The sequence below is a fragment of the Gouania willdenowi genome, chromosome 21 (genome assembly GCF_900634775.1).
Source record: "Gouania willdenowi chromosome 21, fGouWil2.1, whole genome shotgun sequence".
Classification (NCBI taxonomy): Eukaryota; Metazoa; Chordata; class Actinopteri; order Blenniiformes; family Gobiesocidae; genus Gouania; species Gouania willdenowi.
This window is the reverse complement of record NC_041064.1, coordinates 15,386,032-15,409,810: the sequence shown is the minus strand read 5'-3', so window position 1 is coordinate 15,409,810 and position 23,779 is coordinate 15,386,032. Positions and strand designations below refer to the sequence as shown.

The window sequence follows — 23,779 nt, the reverse complement described above, 5'->3', positions numbered from 1 at the left end:
TGGGACGCAGAAATATGACGTTATTGCATTTCTATGACGTAAAGGTTGGACTGAATGCGACCTCGCCGTTCAGACAGTGGTCGCATTGCAAAAATATGAGATACGTATCAGATTTATATCCACATGACAGTGACATGAGTCGGATTTGATTTATTTTTTTTAAATTGTACAGATTCATGTCACATGTGGGCAAAAAAACCAAATGGGAATTGACATTCAGCGTGAACATAGCTTAAGTATTCTGTTAATTAAAGTGATCAAACAGCCAGTGCGTGGATTGACACAGCTCCTACACCCAGGCAGACTCTGTAATTGGGCAGAAGCCTCATTGCGATGCAGGAGACTCACCTCCAAAGCCTAATGAAGTCCTTCTGGCTGCTCTGGCTCAACAGTGAGACCAAACAGGCTGCATAAAGTCTGCCTTTCAAACTCACCTACAATCCATTTGTTTATTCTTCTGCTTTCTACCATGCATCCTATTTTTTGTTGTCTTGTTCTGCGTTTTCTTCTCCCTGAGATTTAATTTCAGGCAAACGTTTTTACAACAGGCGGCAGGACAAGGAAACACGCTCTTTGACAGCTCTGACAGGGAGCTCACGGCTGTAACGGAGTGAGCCTGCGGATTAGACGGCCCACTCGAATTGACCATCAGGATTTAAAGGCTACTTTAATCTTCAAAGTGTTAAACCGCTGAGGAGGAGCACTAGTCTCTGCAAGACTGCAGCGAAAAACTGTGAGAAATAGGTGGTGGGTGGCCAGCTCCATAGTTACAATGACGAACTGGTCTTTTTTTTATTTTTTATTCAGAGAAATAAATGTCAAAGTGAAAAGGAATGAAAAAATGTGAGTCACAAACTGAACATTGATTCAAAGGAGTATCACAATTAAGAAAGTAATGGCAAACTAAGGTAGACGGAATAAAGAAGGACGTGCAAATCGTCTCTAATACTGCGTTCACATCGAATGCTTGTTCACATCCTCCGCTGAGTCATACAGCTAGGAGCGAGCACGGCATAGTTGTGTTGGCTTCCTGTTGTCACCCGGGTCCTACAGTCCGGTCATGAAATGCGTCACTGTTGCAAAAAGCTCCCGATTGGCCGACACGCGTTAAAGGCACGGGACGCGCATTCAAAAGCTTGAAATCTCCAAACACGCAGCATCCACGGCGTGAAAAGCTTCAAAACGCGCCGCACAGGAGGCGCCGGAGGTGCTGCGGGATCCCTCGACGCTCCTAGAAGTGCGTCCACCATATATTGTGTATGAAAACCTGATGCTTTTGCTGTGAACGTGCCATAATACTTACAATATTGCCAAAGCCAGAATCGGACATGTCAAACACCACAGTGAGCGGCATCCCAGGCTCTTTCTTTGCGTATCGCTCCAGCCAGAAGGCAACGTACTTCTTCTTGTCCAAGGTGGTTTTTGCGTCTTTCACATGCAGCCTTACCTTAAACCAGACTTTAAAAAAAGAAACAAAAAGGCTTTGTTTTTCAAGTTTTTTGATACTCAAACTATAAAAGACGACAATATGGTAATAAATGTGCACGTACAGAGCTTGTTGCCCTCTTTGTCGTACCCATGGAGGTACACGGCACCCGTTTCAAACATCCATTTGGGAACGACGCTCTCGGTTAGATCTGAAAAGCACAAAAAGACGACTTTAAACTCGTAGAAAATGAGAAAACTTTGGCGATGCAAGACCTTCTGGAATTGCATCTAAAGTCAGGAATCAAAACTATAATTTCTTTTACCTTTTTTTGCATGGTTTTGTTATGCTTATTACTTCAACTTGGCTCGAAGCAGACTAAAAATCTGCCAACGACACTTTTGTCGTGATTTTTTTTTTTCTCAAGCCAAACAAGCTTCTTCCTAAATCAGCAAAGTCCCCTATAGTTTTTTAGAAGTTAGTGTAGTGTTGGGTAAGTCAGTTTCTCATAAATAGTTCCTTCTGAAACTGCTTGTGCTGCAGCAACACACTTAATAAAAACCTTTTTATGTCAGTATATCTGGAAGCACAAAACAACAACTTTTCTTTTGAAACTTAACTCAATTTTCTGCAATAGCTGGACAACATAATATTAGCTGTGAGGAACAAAGAAGACTGTTTTCAGGGTTGGCCTGTAAGGGGATATAGGCTTTGGACACACAATGGCACCGTGTATGGATTCCGCCCAGTGGAGCACAAAGATCACCACTGATTTAATTTACCAGTGTGTACACTTCTAAATGTTGCCATGTCAACAACCGCACTATCTACTACTGACTGAGCAGGGGTTGGACATTGAACTTGAATAAGTTTCTGATTCTGTGTAAACTTTAAAAAAAAAAAACACAAAAACAGGAGAAGTAGTCTACCCGAGGGAATCCAATGCCCTGGTTTTTGAAAAAAAACATGGATATCGTATTTCAGGCTATTCAGCAGCATTGTGAAGGTGTTTTTATTTTTTTTTTTGGTCTTACCGTTCACATCAAACTCTTTTCTCCACTGAAAACTCTCATCGATCATTTTCAAGGTATCATCAACCACGTAAACTCTCCACGTCAGGTACCACTCCACCAGGGCATCATTGTTCTGAAGCCTCTCCACATCTCTGGAGTCGTACTTATCTGTTGAATCTGCAAAAAAATGATTAACATAAAAAGGCACAATTATGTGACTTTCAATAACAATTCCTGTGTATTGTAATCACAGATGAAAGTAACAGGTTACAAGTACTCACGTTACTGTCATTCAGTTGCTTTTATGGGTCCTTGTACTTTTTTGAGTATATTTCTAAATCAGTAATTTAACTTGTACTTAAGTACGTTTTACTGAGTAAAATGATCAACTAACATTGGGAAACTACAAAAAAAGAAATGACCGGACAACAATTGAATGCATCACATCATAGCCGACCAATCAGATTAAAGGTAGGCCATGGCTATTCATACAGAACACCCCTCGTTGGCCAGTTTAGGTGACATGATGGGTGCACCACGTGACTTAAAGTTCCGTCACTTTTATTTTAGCTCATATTCATTTTTAGCTACTTTTCTAACCCTTTTATTTTAGCCCTAACCCTAACTAAGGAAATGCCCTAAAAAAAAAAATTTCTTTGTAAATGTATTTTTAAAGGTGGAATTTGCCATGTTAAATATGTTAAAATGAAAAATTATATATGACAAAAGTGGGATTCGAACCCACATTAGCGGAAGGAAGGATCCTTAACGCCAAAACAACATTGAATGGAGGTTATTTTCTCAGTTTTAGAGTTAATAAATGTAACCTGAGAATTTATATTATTTTGAATTAAATTCATTGGTGTTACTATATATATATATATATATATATATATATATAAAATAAACAAGAAGAAGAATTGTACATTTTGACAAACTTTTTATTCTGTGCAAAATAAATTAAGTTACAAGTGTGTAAGATTTGGTCTCTTCCTTTTTAAGTTTATACATGAGATATTTACTGTATGCAAGGGAACCATGGCAAGACTTAAATATAAATAGTAACTTTTTAATACTAGTACTTTTTAATTGAGCCACTTCTTACTTGTGCTTGAGTATTTTATATATGACTTACTTGTACTTGAGTACAATTTCAATCAAGTAACAGCACTTCTACTTGAGTAAGATACATCTTTACATCTCTGATTGTAATATTAATACACAAAAAACCTCAACAGTACTAGTTTCCTTGAGGCTGGTAATATAAACTACTACTGTACTCTACTGTAGTGGTGGTACACTGCTAATGTTAGCAGGTCATCTGCTGAAGCTTATCCAGGCTCTAAGCATTTGGGTCAACATGTTACTACCCAGAGGTAATACAGCTGTAACGACTGACTGACTGACACAATGACCACAGACACTTGTATGTTGTTCGTCAGTAGCTGACAGATGAGTGGTTAGAGCTGCTCACTGACTGTTTACCTTGCAGGAACTCGCTCTTGAATTTCAGCCTCGTTTCCTCGATTTTCTTTTGAAGGTCCTGTCAAAACAGACTTTGTTCAGAGACAGCCACGACACAAACACATGTTAAAACTGAGAATAAGCGTACCTGTTCTCCTTCTTGTGTCTCAACTTCAGCCATGTTCTTGTGTCGGTGGGTGTCTGTTCCGCGTGAAGGCAGCAGCCGGTTAGCTAGCGTTACTTCTAGATGAATCACGGCGAATAGTGAAACTGACGTCCGGTGCACGCCATTTTGGAGACAGCCGTGGCTCCACCTTCATCGCGAGGCTGTTTGTTTGAGCGGAGACGGGTGGAGTTTCTTTGTACTTCCGTTTAGGATGTTTACTATAAACTTTCAGCTTCTCGTTCATTGTTGAAGCAACACTGTGCGTGTAAACAGAATGATAGCAGGCTTACTGTCGTTTGACTGCTTTTCTGGGATTAAATAACGTGGCTTTGAGAAGAAAAAGAAAACATTTAATATCAGAATCAGAATCAGAATCATCTTTATTCGCCAAGTGTATGTTGTACACACGAGGAATTTGACTCGGTCAACTGTGCTCTCTCCAATAGTGAAAACATTCAACAATAAACAATCAACTAGAAAGATGATAATAAGTATAAACATAAGTATAAATATAAACAGTAGTTAGACTAGAATGTGCAAATAACAAGATGATAATAATAATAATAATAATAATAATAATAATAATAATAATAATAATAATAGTATAAAAAATAAATAAATAGATACAAAATAAAAATTAAAAAATAAGATAAAAGAAGGAAAATAATAGAAAAGAAAGATAATAATAAAATATAATAATAATAAAAGGAAAATAGTGCAGTAGAGCATTGATAAGTAGTGCAGTAGAACATTTAAATTAAAGGTATGTACATGAACATTCTCAGTGTCAGATTGATCCAAGGTTGTTATGTTTGGTTCCAGGGTTTTTTCACAGAAACAGGACTGACACTCTTTGACTGTTTAGTGTTGATCAGAGTGACAGCCTGGGGGAAGAAACTGTTTTTATGGCGGGTTGTTTTGGCGTACAGTGATCTGTAGCGTCTGCCAGAGGGGAGGAGTTTAAACAGATTGTGTGCAGGGTGGGAGGGGTCTGCAGTGATGCTACCTGCCCGGTAGAAACGGTGATTGTGATGACACTTGCTGCTGAAGGCACACAACTCCATATTTCTTCAAACTTATATTCAACAACAACAAATAGATCAAATCATTGAAAAATATGGAACCTTAAACCTTTTTCATCGGCTTGGGCTGATGGAAAAAAAAAAATCGGTATCGGCATCGGCCCCCCAAAACAAATCAATATCGGTCCGGAGTGCACGCTTTTTCTAATTCTGAGGTTTTCTTTAACTCGTAAAATAATTAATAGATAAAAAAGTATATAAATGACCGATACGGACTGCCGAATTACTTGAGTCAATATTTGGAGCCGATACTACTTTTGTTTCCTCAATTTACAACATAAAAATTACACAATGATGATAACAAATGGTACGAATCTCTTTTTTTTTTTTAAAAAAAAGGAACATTTATTGAAATTAACAAAGGTGAGGTAGAATGACAAAGAGTAAAACATATTTAACAATTATGAAAAACAGGTGAGTAGAACAAGAACAAGTAAAAAATATTTAACAAATATTAAAAACAGGTGATGTAGAACAAGAACAAGTAAAAAAAAATATTTAACGAATATTAAAAACAGGTGATGTAGAACAAGAACAAGTAGAAAATATTTCTGCTCACTGTAAATAATGCGGATTGGCAAACGCAACAGTCCGCATCGGCCGATGCTGATACACGTAAACGACACAAAATGACAAAAATCGGCTTATAATATATAATAATGTATCGGTCTATCACTTGCGTGCGTAAAACACTGCCCCCTGGGTGGAGGCAGAGGTATTGCATGCTTATTGCAATACTTTATTTAAGAAAGTGTACAAAGTTTATAGTTGTCCCATTTGTCTTCGAACCACAGGAAATGCAAAATTTCGGCAGCTTTAAATCGTAAAAATCTTAAAATAAATAGAATTAATCATAGGTTTGTTTTTGTTTTTACCTTTCGAGGGTTCCCTAAACTCTCACCATTCCTTCATATTTCATGAAAGAGTGGCTATCAATTATCACACAATCCCTGTGGTTCATACTTAAGATTTTGCAGTCTGGCAAATAGCCTACAGCTTTTTTATGAGGGAGTGAATAAGGAGAGTTAGGCCGATAGATAGAAAACACAAATTTAGCAGTCACTGTTAAAACTTGATCAAAAATGAATAATAGTATTTATTGATGACAGTATATTTAACTAATTAACTAAGAAAAGTGCTTTATGTTATCTTAAGACAAAAATGAACATTATTAAATTGTTTTTAACAAACAACAGCAACAGTTCAAATACAAAATTAGTCAGGTGTAATTTTATATCAATTAAATTAGTGCTGCTCAAAAAAATACTTTCCCTAAAATACTAAATTTGTGCAGGATACACAATATAAACCAATTAAATTAGTTTTTTTATAAACTAAACAATACGGTTTAAAGCTTCTTTTTTTTAATTAAGATTAATTAACATTGTGGATTGTAGTTGTTTGTCTTTTTGTCTGCGTTTATGGGACATCCTGTTTACAAAGTTACAAACTTTCCCAGAATGCACTCCGTTTTTAGCCGGAAGTGTTTGGATTTTCTTGGCGCTACTTCACGTGTCGCTATGAAACATGGGAAATGGGCTGATAGACACACTAAATTAAAAAATCTTATCTCGAACAGAAGCGAAGGTAACATGTATTGTTTTTACTGACGACTTAACATTTTTGCTAAATGACAGCAGGGTTTACTCTCACGGAGGTTTAAAACTGCTTTTGAAACGACAAAATGGATCAAATGCCACGGGAAGAATTAAACGCCAATCCTCGTGTAGTACCTCTTTGTGGTGACGTCATTTTGTTCGACTGCAAACGAGCTCCGACTGACAACATTAGGACTGAGTTAACTTTCTGCCGGTTCTCGTTCAAACGAGAGGAACGTGGGTTCCTGAAGGCATCTGATGGGTCAACCGTCCTTAGCGTGAAATCATCCTCCCACGTGGACATAGTGAAGTGTCAGCGTGCCACCGACACGCGGAGCAGAGCTGCTATTCCATGTGTTTTGGTGACTAAGAAAAGTGGGAAGAGACAGAGTTTCAAGTACAGCCTGCTCTCACTGAGCACCTCGGACATACTGGAGCCCCGCTTTGAGTTCACACTGCCCTACGAAATAAAAGAACGCCTTTGCATCCTCCATGGCCCTACTGTGCTGTGGAGCCATGACAACACTGTGTTTTATACCTCTCTGCAGGCACAAGGAGTCAGACGGATACCTATGAGGCTGCCACACAGCATCACAGCAGAACTTCCCCTTCATACTGGGCAGATTTGTGTTATTGGGCTGCAGGGCTCAGATAATAATCCGACTACAAACAGGACTACTGGGTATTTAATAGAGGATGGTCACGTGTTTGATGGGACTGTGATTCTACCTCATCCCTACATCAGCATCACCCTTTGCATCCTGGTGGTGTCAGCCACCAGAGAGGATGGAGTGCTCGCATGTGGTGTGGTCACAGCCACTTCCAACCAGCAACTTGTTTATATTGACAATGGGGAGGTGAAAGATACATGTCAGCTACCATTTGATGAGCCTAGAACTATTCAGCTGCTCAACACAGGAAGAAATGGCTGCCTACTAGTTGTATTCTTCCAGGGAGGACATGTTTGTGCTGTATGGAAGGACACATTTCAGGTATATATATTTTTTATTTATCTTTTTTTTTGCAAAATGCTGCATCATTTATTTTTTTTTATGTCTTAAAACTCTAACCCAGAGTTTTTCAACCTTGGGGTTGTGACCCCATGTGGGGTCGCCTGGAATTAAAATGGGGTCGCCTGAAGTGTCTATTAGAATAGAATAAACCGATATTGATCCCCAAGTTCACACGTTGCAGCAACACTATAGAATAGCAAAAATAAACTGTAAGAACAAAAATATCTACGAACATAGTAAGGCTGAATGATTAATAGCATTTGCGATGTTATCGCAATATCATAAAACGCGATTTTCTAATCGCAAAGGTTGCAATTGGTAATTTATTTTTTTCCCTTGTACTGTCCCGTTAAGTTCAGAGAGTGCTTAAAAAGTGCAGTTTACATGTTTCATGAAACGTGAAGTTAAACCACAGATTTGTTTGCTTTATTGTTGTAATCTGTGCTTTAAAATTTAAATTTTATATTTAATTAACGTTTAAATAAATCTGAAATTGTTTATAATGAAACAGATTGATTTATAGCTTGTGTTCATTGAAAAATACATGACGAGAGGCCCTTGAAAAAATGATGGCATATTAAATCACAATCGCAATATTGAGGGCAAAAAAATCGCAATTAAATTATTTTCCAAAATCGTTCAGCCCAACAACATAATAGTGCAAATATACAACTGTGGGACGGACATAAATTAGAAAAAAATGAAGATATAAAATAAATTTAAATTAAAAACAAAACAATGTGTAAATGTAATTGATTAAAAAAAAATTACTGATTACATTTTCCAATTTTTTATTCCAATTTAATTATTATTCTTTACGACAATTTCAAACAGAAGATTTCTCTACTTTTACTTTCTTAAGTATAAATCTAGTTGAAATATAATGCAGTATAAAAACATCTGAGCTGGCACATCTCGTTAGCCTGGTGATAAGCCACACCCACTTACTTACTTTTTGTAAGAAAGTAATAATTCCCTGTATTAAATATTGAATAATACAAGGAGATTAAGATGGAGTCCAGGGCTTGTATCTTGTCACTTTGGGCACTAATCCTGGCTACTCTAGATAAAAAAAAATGTCACTGGGGTCACAAGAAAATTCATTTGTGATATAGAAATGGGGTCACGACCCAAAAAAGGTTGCGAACCACTGTTCTAACTCTTGTATAATCCTTTTTCAGATAGCATCTACCTGGTCAGGTGTTGGCTCTTTTCACGTGGATGATTTCCTGGGATGTGGAACAGACCAGATGCTTCTGGTTTTTGAGGACCAACATGTCCAACATGGGCAGCCTTTAGAAAGATTCCTCCTCACTGACCTCTGCGGTATATCATATTCTGTAAGAATCTCATACTTAACTGTCGTATTTACTCAAATTTCTGACTGCAATTAATCAAAACTAACCTTTGATTCAGCGTGGGTTGGACACAGAAGCACCAAAACCTCCTCGTACACCCGAGAATCATCTTCTCACTCTTCAAGCGTTAGAATCCAGACTACAGGTGAGATTTACTGATTACAGGAGTGGGTGCGATGGGTTAATTAGCATCATTTTACTTGAGCAGAATATTTGGAAGATTAGCGCTGACTTCTAGTGTCGTAGAGTGTAATGTATGTGGAGACGTTCTCTGGTCATCATTTGGCTAACACAGACACTTCAGACTAGGGCTGCACAATTATGGCCAAAATGTTAATCACGATTATTTTTGATTAATATTGTAATCACGATTATAATCACAATTATTTATAGGAAAAAAAATCTGTGTTAAACAATATGTGTACAGTTTACGGTGCAAAATGAAGCTTTAAATGAGAATTATCCAAAAAAAATAAACCCAATAATTAAAAATGTACCAAATGCTAATGGAATAAATGCAGAATGCAGAGCCAGTATTTTAGATGTAAATATTGCTGACGATCAGGTTATTTTAGTCATTTCAACCAAAATTGTGATCATGATTAAAATTCGATTAATTGTGCAGCCCTACTTCAGACTTCAGTGCCCTGTTGTGAATTTTTAGGTGCAAACTGTGGTATCATCAGAAAAAAAATATTTTAGAATCTGAATAAAACACTGTCAAAGAACTGTACGTTTTGTAACTCCTTTATTTTGTCATTCACAATAGAACAAAAAAAGAAATATTACGGTATGTCCAATCAGTGAGACAGATTTACCTATGCCAACTAGGGCTGAACGATTTTGGAAAATAATCTAATTGCAATTTTTTTTCCTCAATATTGCAAGTGCAATTTAATATGCGATTATTTTTTCAAGACCCTCTAGTCATGTATTTTTCAACGAACACAAACAATAAATCAATATGTGTAGTCAAGAATAATAATTCAATTGTAATAAAAAATTGGAAAATGTAATCAGTAATTATTTTTTAATCAATTACATTTGTACATTGTTGTGTTTTTTATGCTTTTTATTAAATTAAATTTATTTTATATCTTTATTTTTCTACTTTATGTTCGTCCCACAGTTGTATATTTGCACTATTATCCTATGTTGTTGGGCTGAACGATTTTGGAAAATAATTTCATTGCAATTTTTTTTCCTCAATATTGCGATTTGATATGCGATAATTTTTTCAAAGGCCTCTTGTCATCTATTTTTCAATGAACACAAGCTATAAATCAATCTGTTTCATAGTAAACAATTTCAGATGTATTTAAACTTTAAATAAATATAAAATATACATTTTAAAGTACAGATTACAACAATAAAGCAAACAAATCTGTGGCTTTACCACTTCAACATATTTAACTAACTTCACGTTTCATGGAACATGTAAACTGCACTTTTTAAGCACTCTCTGAACTTAATAGGACAGTACAAGAAAAAAAATGTTATTAACAATTGCAGCCTTTGCAATTAGAAAATCGCGTTTTATGATATTGCAATAACATCGCAAATGCTATTAATCCTTCATCCTTACTATGTTCATAGTTATTTTTGTTCTTACAGTTTATTTTTGCTATTGTATAGTGTTGCTGCAACGTGTGAATTTGGGGATCAATATCGGTTTATTCTATTCTATTCTAACAGACATAGGCGACCCCATTTTAATTCCAGGCGACCCCACATGGGGTCACGACCCCAAGGTTGAAAAACTCTGGGTTAGAGGTTTAAGACATGTGGACTGCACTTCTTAAACACTCTCTGAACTTAACAGGACAGGACAAGACAAAAAAATATAGATAAAAAAATTGCAGCCTTTGCGATTAGAAAATCACGTTTTGTGATATCGCGATAATATCGCAAATACAATTAATCGTTCAGTCCTAATGCCAACACAACACAAACCTATAATATAACCTTTTGAAATGGTGGTACAACTGTCTTTACATCTTGTTTTTATTCTCCCTTAACACACCAGACTAACCCTGATTGAACTTCAGTTGTTTGTGTTTCTCATCAGCTTGTTCTGCTTTTTAGAGCGGAATGAACGTTCTTCAAGAACTACAGCAAGAAGTACGAGTAAAAGATCGTGTTCTGCAGCTGTCGGTCAATGCTCTGATGGATGTGATGTCAGGACGAGAGGCGGCCCTCACGCCATATGAGCAGGTACGTGTATGTTATTAACACAAGAAAAATAAGTAAAGAGTAAATGCACCCCAAAACAATCACATTTTGCGATTGGCTGATAATGGTCACGAACCAGTACTGTAAGCCCCGCCCCTCCTATAAGACCTTATGACTCCAGTCTGTGGCGAGTAGCTTATATTGGAGAGAATTGTGAATAAAGAGGTTTAGTGAGTATTGAGTAGCTAGTTAGCATAGCATAGATTGTTCTTTGGAGATTTTATATTATAGAATGGGTGTGTCTTAACTGCTCCAGAAGCCCCGCCCACAATCATGGCATTTTAAAATTCATGGTTTAGTTACGATTAAATATTTATTGGTGGTGTTAAGATGTATGAGTCATTTAATACGTATGGGGTTTATGGCTAATATTTCTACCTTTTTTATATTTTTAAGAAAAAATAAGATCATTAAGGAACCGAGACGGTTTATGTTGTTGAAGAACTTGTTTTAGAAACATTTATTAATGAAATCTGATGAAAAATGTTTAGATTTAACAAGGACATTTTATGATTTACACTGTAAATAAATAATATGCCCGTTTAGTAGTGGTAAATTAAAAATGTATGTTTAGAAATTATATTCAACTTTTAACAAGCTTATCATTGTAAACACCACATAATGGACTAATTCTGCTCTCTCCCTAACAAGAAAGATACAAAATACATACACACTTATCTGTAAAGCTATTCAGTGAACCATACACTTTTAAATTGACACCGTAACTTAAAGAAAAGAAAGTGCCGTTGTGCAGCTGTGTAGCCCTAATACAATCATTAAGTGGGTGTGTGTTTTGGGGGGAGGCAGTGGATCAGACTTTGTGGTGCAGTGATCAGGACTCTAATGACCTGTTGGAAAAGCTCTTAGCAAACCTGGATAATCAGGATCTGACACTTGTGTTGCTTCTCCCTGATGGCAGAGGTGTGAACACTTTGTTTTGTGGGTGTGTGCCGCCGTCTTCGATTATGTTGTGGGTCCTCCCGGTGACCCAGGTGGTGTAGAATTATTACCGTCTCCATGCGATGGAGAGGCTGCTTCAATGATAACTGGTCAGGTTTCATCATGATCAGCAGAGCCTCCCTGTGCTGCACCGTGACAGAACTGGAGATTGTACTGCAGATTCTGGGTGTCACGACAACGTTTCTTTTCGCAGCCCCTACAACACTTCCTCCTCCTCATAGGAACACTAAATGGTTCTAGGATGGCAGATCTGCCACCTGGTCCTTGGTTCTCATCAGTAATTGTTCTGTTATGTATGATTTCATCTGAAAAATAGGACTGGGCGATTTTGCCTTAAAAAAAAAAATCTCGACTTTTGATTAGATTTTTGATTATTTTTTTCAATGCAGTTAAAAATGACTGTAGACATCAGATATATTGTCAAAAGTGCAACTTTATTGCTGTGATTGTCCTCAAGAGTTAAAATGCATAGAACAATCCCAAAATAAAAAGTAAATGAAGCTCTGTCATTCAACAATTTCAAGCTTTAATCCAGGTTTACGCAAAAGTGCAACAGCAACTTCACAGTAGCTTAAATTTTCTGATATCTACATATTTTATAACATATAACATTACAATTAAAAAAATGATAAACTCTTCCCTTAGCATCTCAGCATAGTGTGAATAAAAAACTAAACATGCCTGTGGCACACACATATAGCCTACTCAAAGGGTAAACACATATAAACAAAGAGGGGGGCTGGCTCACATCTCGGACGGAACGCAAAAATCTGTCCGAAAAATCTGTGGTGGGAAATTATTATTGAATTTTTTTAAACTCCAATTTGTAAAATAAAACTAGTTTTTATCTACAAATTCGATAAATCGATGAAATAATTTTTTTTGCCCAGCCCTAAAATTGAATAAATATAGTGATTGTTTGGAAAGCCACATTGGTTTTTGATGAACAGCAGAGGGCTTAGTACATAGCCCTGAGACAGGGGAGTCAAACTCAATTTCACTCAGAGATCAAATACAGAGAGTTTTGATCTCAAATCGGCTCCAGATTTTTTACATTCTAGTTTGCACTTCCACTCATACCTCATATATACAGTAGTATGTAATGCACCTACACTATTAAAGCAATAAATGATCGATATCAGTGCTGAATCTTTTATCTGAAATTCTATAATTTTGTGACCAATTTTTGTATAATTTAGAGCATTTTGTGGGATTGTTTGTAAGAAATTATAGGATTTTGGAAAACTGTGATTCAGTTGCAGGTAGATATGATTACAGTCGATAAAGCCATGGGAAAATAGTGAGATCCTGAACATATTGTGGAGTTTCACTGAATCTGATGGGACTGAGAAATCTGGATGTGAATTATTAGGTAATTTAGCCAATGATTATTGTTTTTCTGTCATTCTCCTGGAGGCCGATAGGGATAATTTAAAATATAGAAATATTTTTCTTAACAAGATAAATGCAAAAAAATATATAAAATATCCTCTATTACAACATGTAACAACTAACAGGACCACAGGGTAAATAATAATAAAGACTTGAGCAAAAATAAACTTCAACTATGATAACAAGGAGGGATGCACTGATATTAAAATCCGTGGTCGAAAGTGAAAATAAGAAAACCATGGTCGAAACACTAACACTATTTTGCCAATTATCAGTACCATTACATTTATGGCTATAAATAGTAATTCAATGCAATTGTTTAAATCAATATTATTGCTTCAATGAATAAATCAATCAAAAAATATATGAAAATATATTTATTTAGCACTGACATTCCAACAATACACAATATGAAATTTAATTTAAAAATTAAATCTTTAACGTGAGTATTGTATATGAATACATTGGTTTAGTATTGATTTCTTTTCTTTTTTTAAAGGTATCAATACTTTTGACAACCTTAGTTCTAATGTCATCATCTTTAAACTGGTGAGGGATGTGTGGATTACAGTGTGTTCCAGTCTGAACACACCATATAGTGATTCTTGTCTGACACACAGATCATCAGGTTATGTTTATCCCTGTGGAATGACGCCTTTGAGCTTCTTTGAGGTCGTGAATCACTGCTGCTCCCTGTCAGAAATCAATACTGCCTGATTGGTTCAGTCATGTTAACTGTCAAAGCAATAACCAGACACAATGAATACTCAAACTTGTTAGAGTGAAAGAAAAAAAAAAGAGTTTTAATGATGCACTGCATACTTTGCCATATTTCTGTCAGCAACACATCACATTTAGATCACAACCCAACGGTCTGCTTGACATAAACAGCCGTTGTATTCTCATGCTTGTCTATGCTTATTACAGCCCGTGTCTTTGCACTTTCTGTCCAGGAAGGCCTTATTGCTTTGTGGGACTGCGATGCTGAGCTGCACGATGATGCCGTGGATAACAAGATGCAAGATGTGCCAGACGACAGTCCCAAACCTCAAATTGATGAGCTGTGGCATCGCATCTGTGAGGGCCGACTGGTTGTGGGAGTAACGCTTAGAACCGACAACTCCATGTGAGTGTGCGTCTGTTTTGTTCCAAGATGTGAGCATTAGCAATCAACATTTTCATGACAACGTCTCAACCCAGTGGTTTTCAAACTTCTCCGGCTCAAATACTTTCCAAGTAAGTACAACCTTCTTTTACTTCTGAATGCAACATTTTGTTCAGAATACTGCTTAAAAAAGCTACTGTAGACCATAATGGTGGAATGAATTAGTGATAACATCAGTTTGTTTCAGTCTAACAAAAACAATATTCAAGTATAAATCACAATTTAAAAAATATATAACAAAACTGAAACAGGCAGAAACAAAAATGCTTCTATGCCCAACATAAATAACATTCAAGTTAAGTACATTTGAGTTGCCTCTTTTCAAATAATGCAAATACCGTATTTTTCGGACTATAAGGCGCACTTAAAATCCTTAATTTTCTCAAAAATCGACAGTGCGCCTTATAATCAGGTGCGCCTTAAGTATGAAATTATGTCAAAATGTTTTAGTACAACTTTGGTAAACTATGAAGCTGCACCACTTGATGGATTTTTGGCGCTTCAGGGCTACCGTAGTCAGACACCTTGTGGAGTGATATGTACCAGTACTGTGCTTCAACATACTGAACTGAAAAAGTGAGTGTGTTGTTCTATATTTTGTGTTAAACCCGAACAATGTTGAGAATTATTGTTAATGAGTTGAATAAAGTTTGACTTTTCTGACTATTTTGTTTTTCGCTTAATGAGCCTTATTAATAATAATAATGATAATAATAATAATAACAAACCAGTGCGCCTTATAGTCCGGTGCGCCTTATGTATGAAAATAGACCCGGTCAGACCCATTCATTGATAGTGCGCCTTATAATCCGGTGCCCTTTATAGTCCGAAAAATACGGTGTATATATATATATATACACACATGCATATGCATTTTTTCTTTTATATGCAACATCTCTCTAATCAATAAAGGAAGTTCTGTGTGTGCGCGCGTGTAGAGAGAATTTCTCCCAGATGCGGCGTCTGTTCGACCTGAAACTTTTTGAGCGGCTTGCGCATGGCCCCATGGTGTGCATCTATTATTTTGGACTTATTTGGTGATTACGTTTCAAAACGTTTACTTCATTTTTATTTTGAAATCACCGCGGCATCTACGCAGGTTACACCAGGGTTAGACCGGTGTCATGTACTGAGTTCACATCATACTGAGATTGTATATGCGCACTACAGAAAAATGAATTTTTTCTAAAAACAAATTAATTCATTTTTGTTTGTTTTTGTTTTCAAAGTGACACATTTTATTTGTCTATTGGATTATGTTAGTTAGGTTTATAATCTCAGTACGGAGGTAAACTCAGACCGTGACAGCGGAGAGGGAGGAGGGGCGTCTGAGCCACACTCACACTGATATACTAGCAAAGCTCTCAAATAGGGATGTAACAATTAATCGTAAGGCAGTTAAAAATTGATTCATAGGTATCACGATTCACATCGATTCCCTGAAAACTGAATCACAGTACTTTTTTTAAACAGCAGAGGGCGCTGTATATTTATCCTTCTCTTGTCTTTTGTCTCTTGCTGAGGCGGCGGGCGGAATCTGCTACTACTTTCTTTCTGGTCGCCTTCTACTCTTAAACATGTTCATAAATGATTCCTTACCCCTTTAGCACCGAAAGAATATGTGTAATATTACGTGAATATCTGTAAAAGTCACGTTTTTCTATTAGCTCTGTCTGCTAGCATAGCATCTCTTCTTCACTGCTAGAATATCTGAATGCCAACCGACCACTGGATTACCAGCGCCCTCTGCTGGTCCAAACAAATATCTGACAAATACAGTGCAGACTGGTTTTCTTTTTTAAAGTCCAATTGTTAAGGCACAAAATACATTTTCAGTTGCACTTTTAAAAAGAAAAAGAACTATTATAGAGTTTTGTATTGTTTACTATAGAACCAGAATTTAAATTAATAGGCTTCTTCTTCATTTGTATTATTCTTTTATTTATTTCATTCAAGATTTATTTTTAGTTAAATTGCATTGTTTTGAATAGTTTTTCAAGGGATTCTTTTGACAATGAAAAATAAAAGGAAAATAGTACAGTATTTTCCCCCCAAAAAATAAAGGAATATTTTTCAATCATCATTTTTCTACATTCCCATTTTGTAAAATAAATCGCGAGAGAATCGTATCGTGAACCCAGTATCGTGAATCGTATCGGGAGTTGAGTGAATCGTTACATCCCTACTCTCAAGCATTTCAACCTGATGTGACACACACACACACACGTGAGTGCATGCACGCGGCTGATGCGCGTGCGTATGTGTGAGAGTGAGCCCATGGAGGAGAGATGGACAGGTAGACACACACGCACACACACACACACACACACACACACACACCATGTTTCCTCTGGAAGTGTGAGCCACACACATGATTTATTGATGAGGTTATTCTCAGTCTGCCTAATTACTAACCTTGAATGATAAGCACTCATGGACTAAGAAATGTTAAATGCTAAATAAATAGTTTTATTTGTACGAATGTATCTGTCTTATCAGATTCTACCTAAATTGGTGCAAACTTTATTTATTAATTTATCATGTGCATGTCCCATAGAATTAAATCATGGAAATCGCTCTCGCTGTTTTACTTTGCACCCACACATATATTCCTTTATAACACTACAGAGTACAGAGTATGTACACCAACCCTCAAACACATACTCATTTGCCCATAATTGACAACTCTACTTAAGCTCCCACTATATGAATACATATTTCCGACGGGCACTGTACTAGTTTAATAAAATCCCAAACATATTTCTACTGCTAAAATATATTGTGACATTGTCTTTTTGAAAGTAATTACTGTGTCATTTTTTTTTTAAATCAACATCAACAGACAGACATCTTTGTTTTACAACTAATCTTGCTTTTGGTAAAATAAACATAAATTGATTTCTTAGGCTATAGTTACTGCTCTGTAGTGAGAAGTATTTTTGAATGCCTTCTGGAAGAGTATTTTTTAAAAAAATTTCAACATTATCTATGTTATTTTATAATAAACAATATTTTTTAAATGTAATCAATTTTGATTTGACAAATAATGAATATTTGTGGTTATAATATCCTGCTTTGTTTATCAGTAGTACTCCTTTTTTTTTTTTTTTTTTTTTTTTTTGCAATAAAACATAATAATTTATTATGGTTTTAAAAGTGGTTCCCCAGAGTTGTACACAATATGTCATACATGGCAGTATCAAAGTACTCCCTCTCTCAAGTACCCCCTGTAGTGCCATCGCGTATTCCAGAAGTGTCAAACTCATTTTGGTTCAGGGGCCAAACACGGACCAGTTTGAGCTTAAGTGGGCCACAGATTTTAGGTGGAAAAAGAGTAAATTCAACATTAATGTTTCCATGTATAAATGATATATAAATGATTAAGTATGTGAGTATATCAGTCCCTGCTGGATCTTCACTTACATTTTCCTGATTTTGGGGAATTTGGAGAAATTAGTTGGTAATTTAATAAATGTTTCATGTTTTTTTTTAATCAGTTTTACCTTTTTGAGCAGACAAAAGGGTGGATTTGGCCCCCAGGCCTTGAGTTTGATACGTGTGGTGTACAGGGGTACACGTACCCCATTTGAGGAACACTGTCTTAAACAAATCATTGTGCGAGTAATTTAGTTTAGATTGATTCTTTACATGACGTAGGTAAATGTGAACTGTGTGTTTGGTACAATTAAGCAGATTAACAGGGAAACTATTCTGTTTTCAAGAGTATTCCAACCTAGTAATGAAGTAAAACAGGGTTCCCGCGCATCCTTAAAAAGTCTTGAAAGGCGTTAAATCCGTGAATCTAAAAATAAGGCCTTAATTGTCATTAAGATGTCTATAATCAATGTTTCAAAAGTCTTACATTTTAACACATAAGTATGATTTTATGAAATAAATGGTATCGTTTGTTTTGTTTTTTTTTATTTATAATTTATCGTAGCATTTCGCAATCACGACAGCGGAACCTACTAGAAAGCAGTGACGTGGGAGCAGTGGACTTTAAACAACATGGGGAAATGTAAATTTAACAAACTTTGCTTGTCAAATGAAGTTTTTTTTTATTTTAGTTGTTTTGTAGATTTCTGGTATTTTTGTAGTCATTTTGTGTGTTTTTAGAGTGATTTTGATTATTTTAGTGTTTTATTTGTGTATTTTACTGTAATTTTGTGTATTTTCTGTGGGCCACCAGTTGCACGTCTGCGTTTTTTTTTCTCCCAGTTGTTTACTGTGACATTGATCTTAAATTTAATTTCAAATGGTTGAAAAAGTCTTAAAAAGTCTTGAATTTAATTTGACTGAAGCTGTGGAAACCCTGTAAAAGCAATGCTCTTTTTTTATAAATTAAAAGCTGTAGTAATTTGCAGAAAATGGATTAATGATTACTATAGTGTTGCTATAAAAATAATCGCAATCACAATCTTTTGACAATTTATGATGGTTTACTTTAAGCTCGCTGAGGGCGATGCCTAACAGAATCTGCTGAGAAGCACTGCTGTCTGCCCGTTATGCTGCATCATCCCTGCCTGATTAGATATATCTAAAACAAAGGAGTTAATGTTGACAGACAGTGTTTCTAATTGAGTAATTTACCCCAAAAAACCTTCCTTCATAATGACGTGAATGATTAGTTCTAGTAAATACCCCCCTCTCTTTGTAACACTGCCTCTTTAATGGCTTGTGATTGCCCAACTCCCAGGCAGATAAGGGTCGCTCTGTGGTCACCATGGAAACACGTTTTTAATAACCCCCTCTTTGGGTTTTTGTGGGAGCAAGAAGAAGAAGAAGCTCTTTGGATTCCACCGTCTACCCATACCTGCTCTAGTTTCTTCCCTTTTTTGAAAGCGTGTGGATGAAAACCACAACAGCCTCGAGAGCCCACGTTGTGCTGCTGTGATTGGAGCTCTCACACAGCTGCTGCATCCTCACCACCTGAAATAATTACAGTTAATCACTTTCCCAGCACTCAGCCATTTATTCAAACCAGGGTTGGGGTCAATTATAAGTAAACTCGCATAATAATTACAATTATGGTGTCATTATAATTGATAAAAATTAAATGTATTGTAAGTAAGTAAGTACTTACATATTAACTTTTCCCACTACATCACTTCTCTTCAGGATCATTTAATTTTTTTATCTATCCTGTTGAGGAATAATATATAATAAAATAATAATAATCTGTAACCATGTGTAGTCTTACATTGGCTAATGTGTAATTTGTGGCAATGCATGGAGGCTCTTGACTGCTGGTCAATTTAAATTCCAATTTTTATTTTTCATTCATGTACCCCCTGTGACAATTTGCATATCCCTGGGGGTACCCGTACCCCACTTTGGAAACCCAGGCATTAAATGATAGATAATATTTTTTAGCATTTTTTATTTTATTTTAAAATTAAAAAAAATATAATATTTTACGGCTGATTTAAGACATGGGTCAATCTGACCTGTTATCATAAGACATGCTAACAGAAAGCTAACACAAGAGGAAGGTTATGTTTTCTGGGGTTATTTATTAAAGGCTCAGTAATTGTAATTAAACTTTTGTAATTGATAATGTCATTGTAATTGACTTTCAGGGAAATTGTAATTGGAAAAAATGCTGGTCCACAATTATGCAATGAAATACATTTATTTATTTAATTGCAATAACAAAACATGCATTTTTGTTTTACATAGATTGTACTTCTTGTAGTGCAGACAAAGGAAGAAAAAAAATGAAAAACATGCTGGTCAACCTAATCATAATTGAATTGTAATTGAACATGGATAATTGAAGACGTAATTGTAATTGACCCCAACCCTGATTCATACACACACTAAATCTGTTATTTGACTGTTTTTGTGAAGTTTTAGTTTGATGATCCTGATGAGATGCTGATATCTCTTTGCTAGTGAGGTGTTGTTATTTTCTGTTGTAGAGCCGTGAGCAGCGTGAGCTTATCCATCCTGACAGAGTCTGGCCAGAGTACAACACCCGCAGTCACCCAAACCCACAGCCAAGCGTCCTTGCTCCCTGAATTCAACTCTTCCTCCTCCTCCTCCTCCTCCTCCTCGTTCTCAGAGCCTGCAGCCAAAAGAAGCAGGCAGCACGACGCCAGCAGACAGGATGAACTCAACACATGCCGACTGGCTGTGACTGCATTGACCGAGCTGGCACCTCTGTTAAACTCTGGCTGCGTCAAGTGCCGTGTCATGCTCCATTACACACACAGACAAGACGCTTTTGCCCTCGCAAGCAACGCAACACCTGCTGTCCTGCTTTGTGGTCACGTTGCTTTAGATATACATGACGGTTCTCAAACCCAATTTCTGGCCAACCCTCAACTCAAAACAGGTAAATCTGCAAAAGTGAGAATTTTAATCCAGACACATGTTGCTTATTGATGTGTAATCTGTGCAGATGAGGCCAGTAAGGACCTGCTGTGTCTGCTGGCTGTACTGGAGCGCTGGCACTTCCTTATAGACTCTCCCAACTACAGCCTGTGTGATATCAATGGCTGGATGGAGAAAAGAGTGTGTGGTAAAAAGGTAGAAGTCAACACCCAGTATGTACTGGTCAACTCTGCTGGCCCATCCGCTCCAATGCTTCTGCGATGGCATCAGTTAACACCTTTCCGGGGGGAGCTGTCTGTTTATTCCAGGTAAAATATTCCATTATCAGACACTAAAAAGATGTTTTTACATCACAATTACTCACAATAATGATTAACTGAACTTTCTAATATACTTAGGCTTCATTTTTCAGACAAACTTCATTTTTAGAAGACAAAATAAACTTGCTGGATGTACTGAACTTTCTGTAATGTGTACCATTTTCATAAAACACAATTTGTTTATTTTTTGTTTCGCGCACCGACTACCAGGACAAATTCCTTGTACTGTCCTAAAAACTGTGCTTGGCCATTAAAACATTTCTGATTCTGATTCTGACAGATTTTTATTTTTTTATTTCAGGCGACTCCATCTAAATTCCTGGCGACCCCACATGGGATCCCAACCTAAAGGTTGAAAAACACTAGACCCACTTTGTTATGATCAAAACAAGCTGAATTTAAATGTAATTCATTTTCAGCAATCCGTTAATCATGTTTAAAGTACGCCATAAACATATACAGTGACTTACAGTTATATTCTGTTTTTTGCTAAAATAACTTCCAAAAATCCTTTTTGCAATATTTTTGTGATTTTGATCAAATTATCTGTTTTTCTATATCTGTTTTTTTTATTCTTATGATTTGTAGTTAGAAAAAAATAAATAAATAATGATAATAATCTTACATTCTTCCTGTAATTGTAACAGAAACATTTTGTTTTAGAAATTATTGAATTTCACAGTGATTTTAACACACATTTTTTTCCTCCAGGTTTATGTTATTATTCTGTTGCAAGTTAACGTTTTCCTGTAAATTTCACAGACATTTTTTTTTACAGGGTATGACAAAAACAAAACAAGAGCACACAGACTGCAAGCCTCTGTCAAGCGCCAGATTTTGGCGCTTCCAACATTACACACCCTTGAACCAAGCAGCAGCCATGTTGAAAGTCTCAGCTCTGTTTGTCCCTGAACCGCAGCATAAAATGCAACACAACCCAGTTTAAACTCAGTGTGGCAATAGAAGAACCAACTCGATATAACATAACCGAGACAAATTTCATAAAGAACGGTTAATTACGGACCAAGATTGGAATTTTTGAAACTTTGACATTAATGAGGGATAAATATTTTCAATTTGTAGCTGATGTGTAACTGTAATATATCACTTCTGTGTGTTGACTGTATTTGGGCAATAGCTATATATATACAGTATATATTATTGTGGTTCAACTAGAGGTGACCAGCACTCATTTATATTCATAGATTCAAAGTTGACAAGGCTTTGAAGTTTGCTTAGAAATGTGGCTGCATGAAATATTCCTCCTAAAATCACCCAGATTAGAGTTTGGTGCCAAGTAGATCACTTCAAACTACAAATCCTGCTCATAAACTCTGAACAGGCAGGTAAGCGTCGCGTCAGCCCACTAATGACAGGAAAAAGAAAAGTGTGACACATTTTTTAAAGGTTGGTTTCTATGTATTTTATGTGATAAATAATTCTGTCCCTGGTGTTGCTTTACAGCCACTCTCAGATGCTCCAGTTATTGAACTCACTGATGGAGTTCCTCCCTACATCCTGCACCGTGAAGGCTGTTAGAGGCACCACACATCCAGATACAGCACGAGCATTCGCTTCAGTGTTGGAGAAGGAGGTGATGTCCCTCAAAGAGTGTTTGACGCTGCTGCTGCTCTGTAAAGAAGACAAAAAGGATACAGAGAGGAGGAGCATCGTTGGACACGAGGACATCCCTGAACCAGGTAGTTTGGAGGGGCTGCAGACATGCAGGGAGGGGTGGCAGCAGGAAGTGGAGAGGAGTAAAAGGAGCTTGAGCTCTCTGGTAGATGTAGGGCAGTATCGTAGCTTGGTGCAAAGAATGTCCAAAGTCCACCTGGATGGGGATTTGGCAGCTCTCTTAGCTAGTTAGTGTACTTTGCTCTGCTAATATTTAATACATAAATACAGTTTACTCTTTTTTCCTCCAGATAAAGTGGTTTTGACTGAATTTGTGCATGTGTGTAATAACACATTGATGTTACTAAGCTAATTTTTATTATTTATAATCATTTTCCAGGGGGTTTTATCAATCCAACAATGTCACTTAATGTGCAGACAAAGGACATTTCATTTTTGGTTTTCACAACAGTGATCTGATTCTGTTCTGTTAATATAACCAGCTCATTTGTTATTTTTGCCTGTTTATGTCTGTCATTGCCTCTGTTCTGTCTGTTATGTATACTAGGAGATGATTGTGCTTTTTTATACAGCTACTGCCAGTTGATGGAATGAAATAAATCACTTTCTTTTACACGTT

At 36.4% G+C, this 23,779-nt stretch overlaps 2 protein-coding genes across 9 annotated transcripts in view; one reads left to right on the top strand and one right to left on the bottom strand.

Annotated features, from left to right (window-relative positions):
* The window catches only part of mospd2 (motile sperm domain containing 2), a 26,478-nt gene extending 22,230 nt beyond the window's left edge, over positions 1-4,248 (bottom strand). For 5 of the 6 annotated variants that reach the window (XR_003672573.1, XR_003672571.1, XR_003672570.1 and 2 more), the window contains exons 1-5: positions 4,052-4,247; positions 3,925-3,982; positions 2,461-2,616; positions 1,551-1,637; positions 1,304-1,458 (exon numbers count right to left, since the gene is read on the bottom strand). Coding sequence is in view for 2 of the 6 variants with exons in the window: in XM_028435246.1 (XP_028291047.1) it covers positions 1,304-1,458; positions 1,551-1,637; positions 2,461-2,616; positions 3,925-3,982; positions 4,052-4,084 (489 nt within the window). In the remaining 4 variants the exon portion in view is untranslated. Of the gene's footprint in view, positions 1-1,303; positions 1,459-1,550; positions 1,638-2,460; positions 2,617-3,924; positions 3,983-4,051 lie in introns of all 6 variants that reach the window. The other variant, XM_028435248.1, reaches the window with a different exon arrangement.
* Positions 3,740-23,779, top strand: fancb (FA complementation group B). Of its 3 annotated transcripts, XM_028435245.1 has the most exons (10): positions 3,740-3,815; positions 7,298-7,741; positions 8,944-9,102; positions 9,179-9,265; positions 11,206-11,334; positions 14,658-14,830; positions 18,810-18,887; positions 20,791-21,206; positions 21,273-21,513; positions 22,990-23,779. In XM_028435245.1, the coding sequence occupies exons 2-10, from the start codon at positions 7,322-7,324 to the stop codon at positions 23,390-23,392; spliced, it is 2,106 nt and encodes a 701-aa protein (XP_028291046.1). In that variant the 5' UTR covers positions 3,740-3,815; positions 7,298-7,321; the 3' UTR covers positions 23,393-23,779. The 3 variants fall into 3 exon arrangements, with proteins under 3 accessions (XP_028291046.1, XP_028291044.1, XP_028291045.1); XM_028435243.1 differs by lacking the exon at positions 3,740-3,815 and having other exon boundaries at positions 6,622-7,741; XM_028435244.1 differs by lacking the exons at positions 3,740-3,815; positions 18,810-18,887 and having other exon boundaries at positions 6,622-7,741.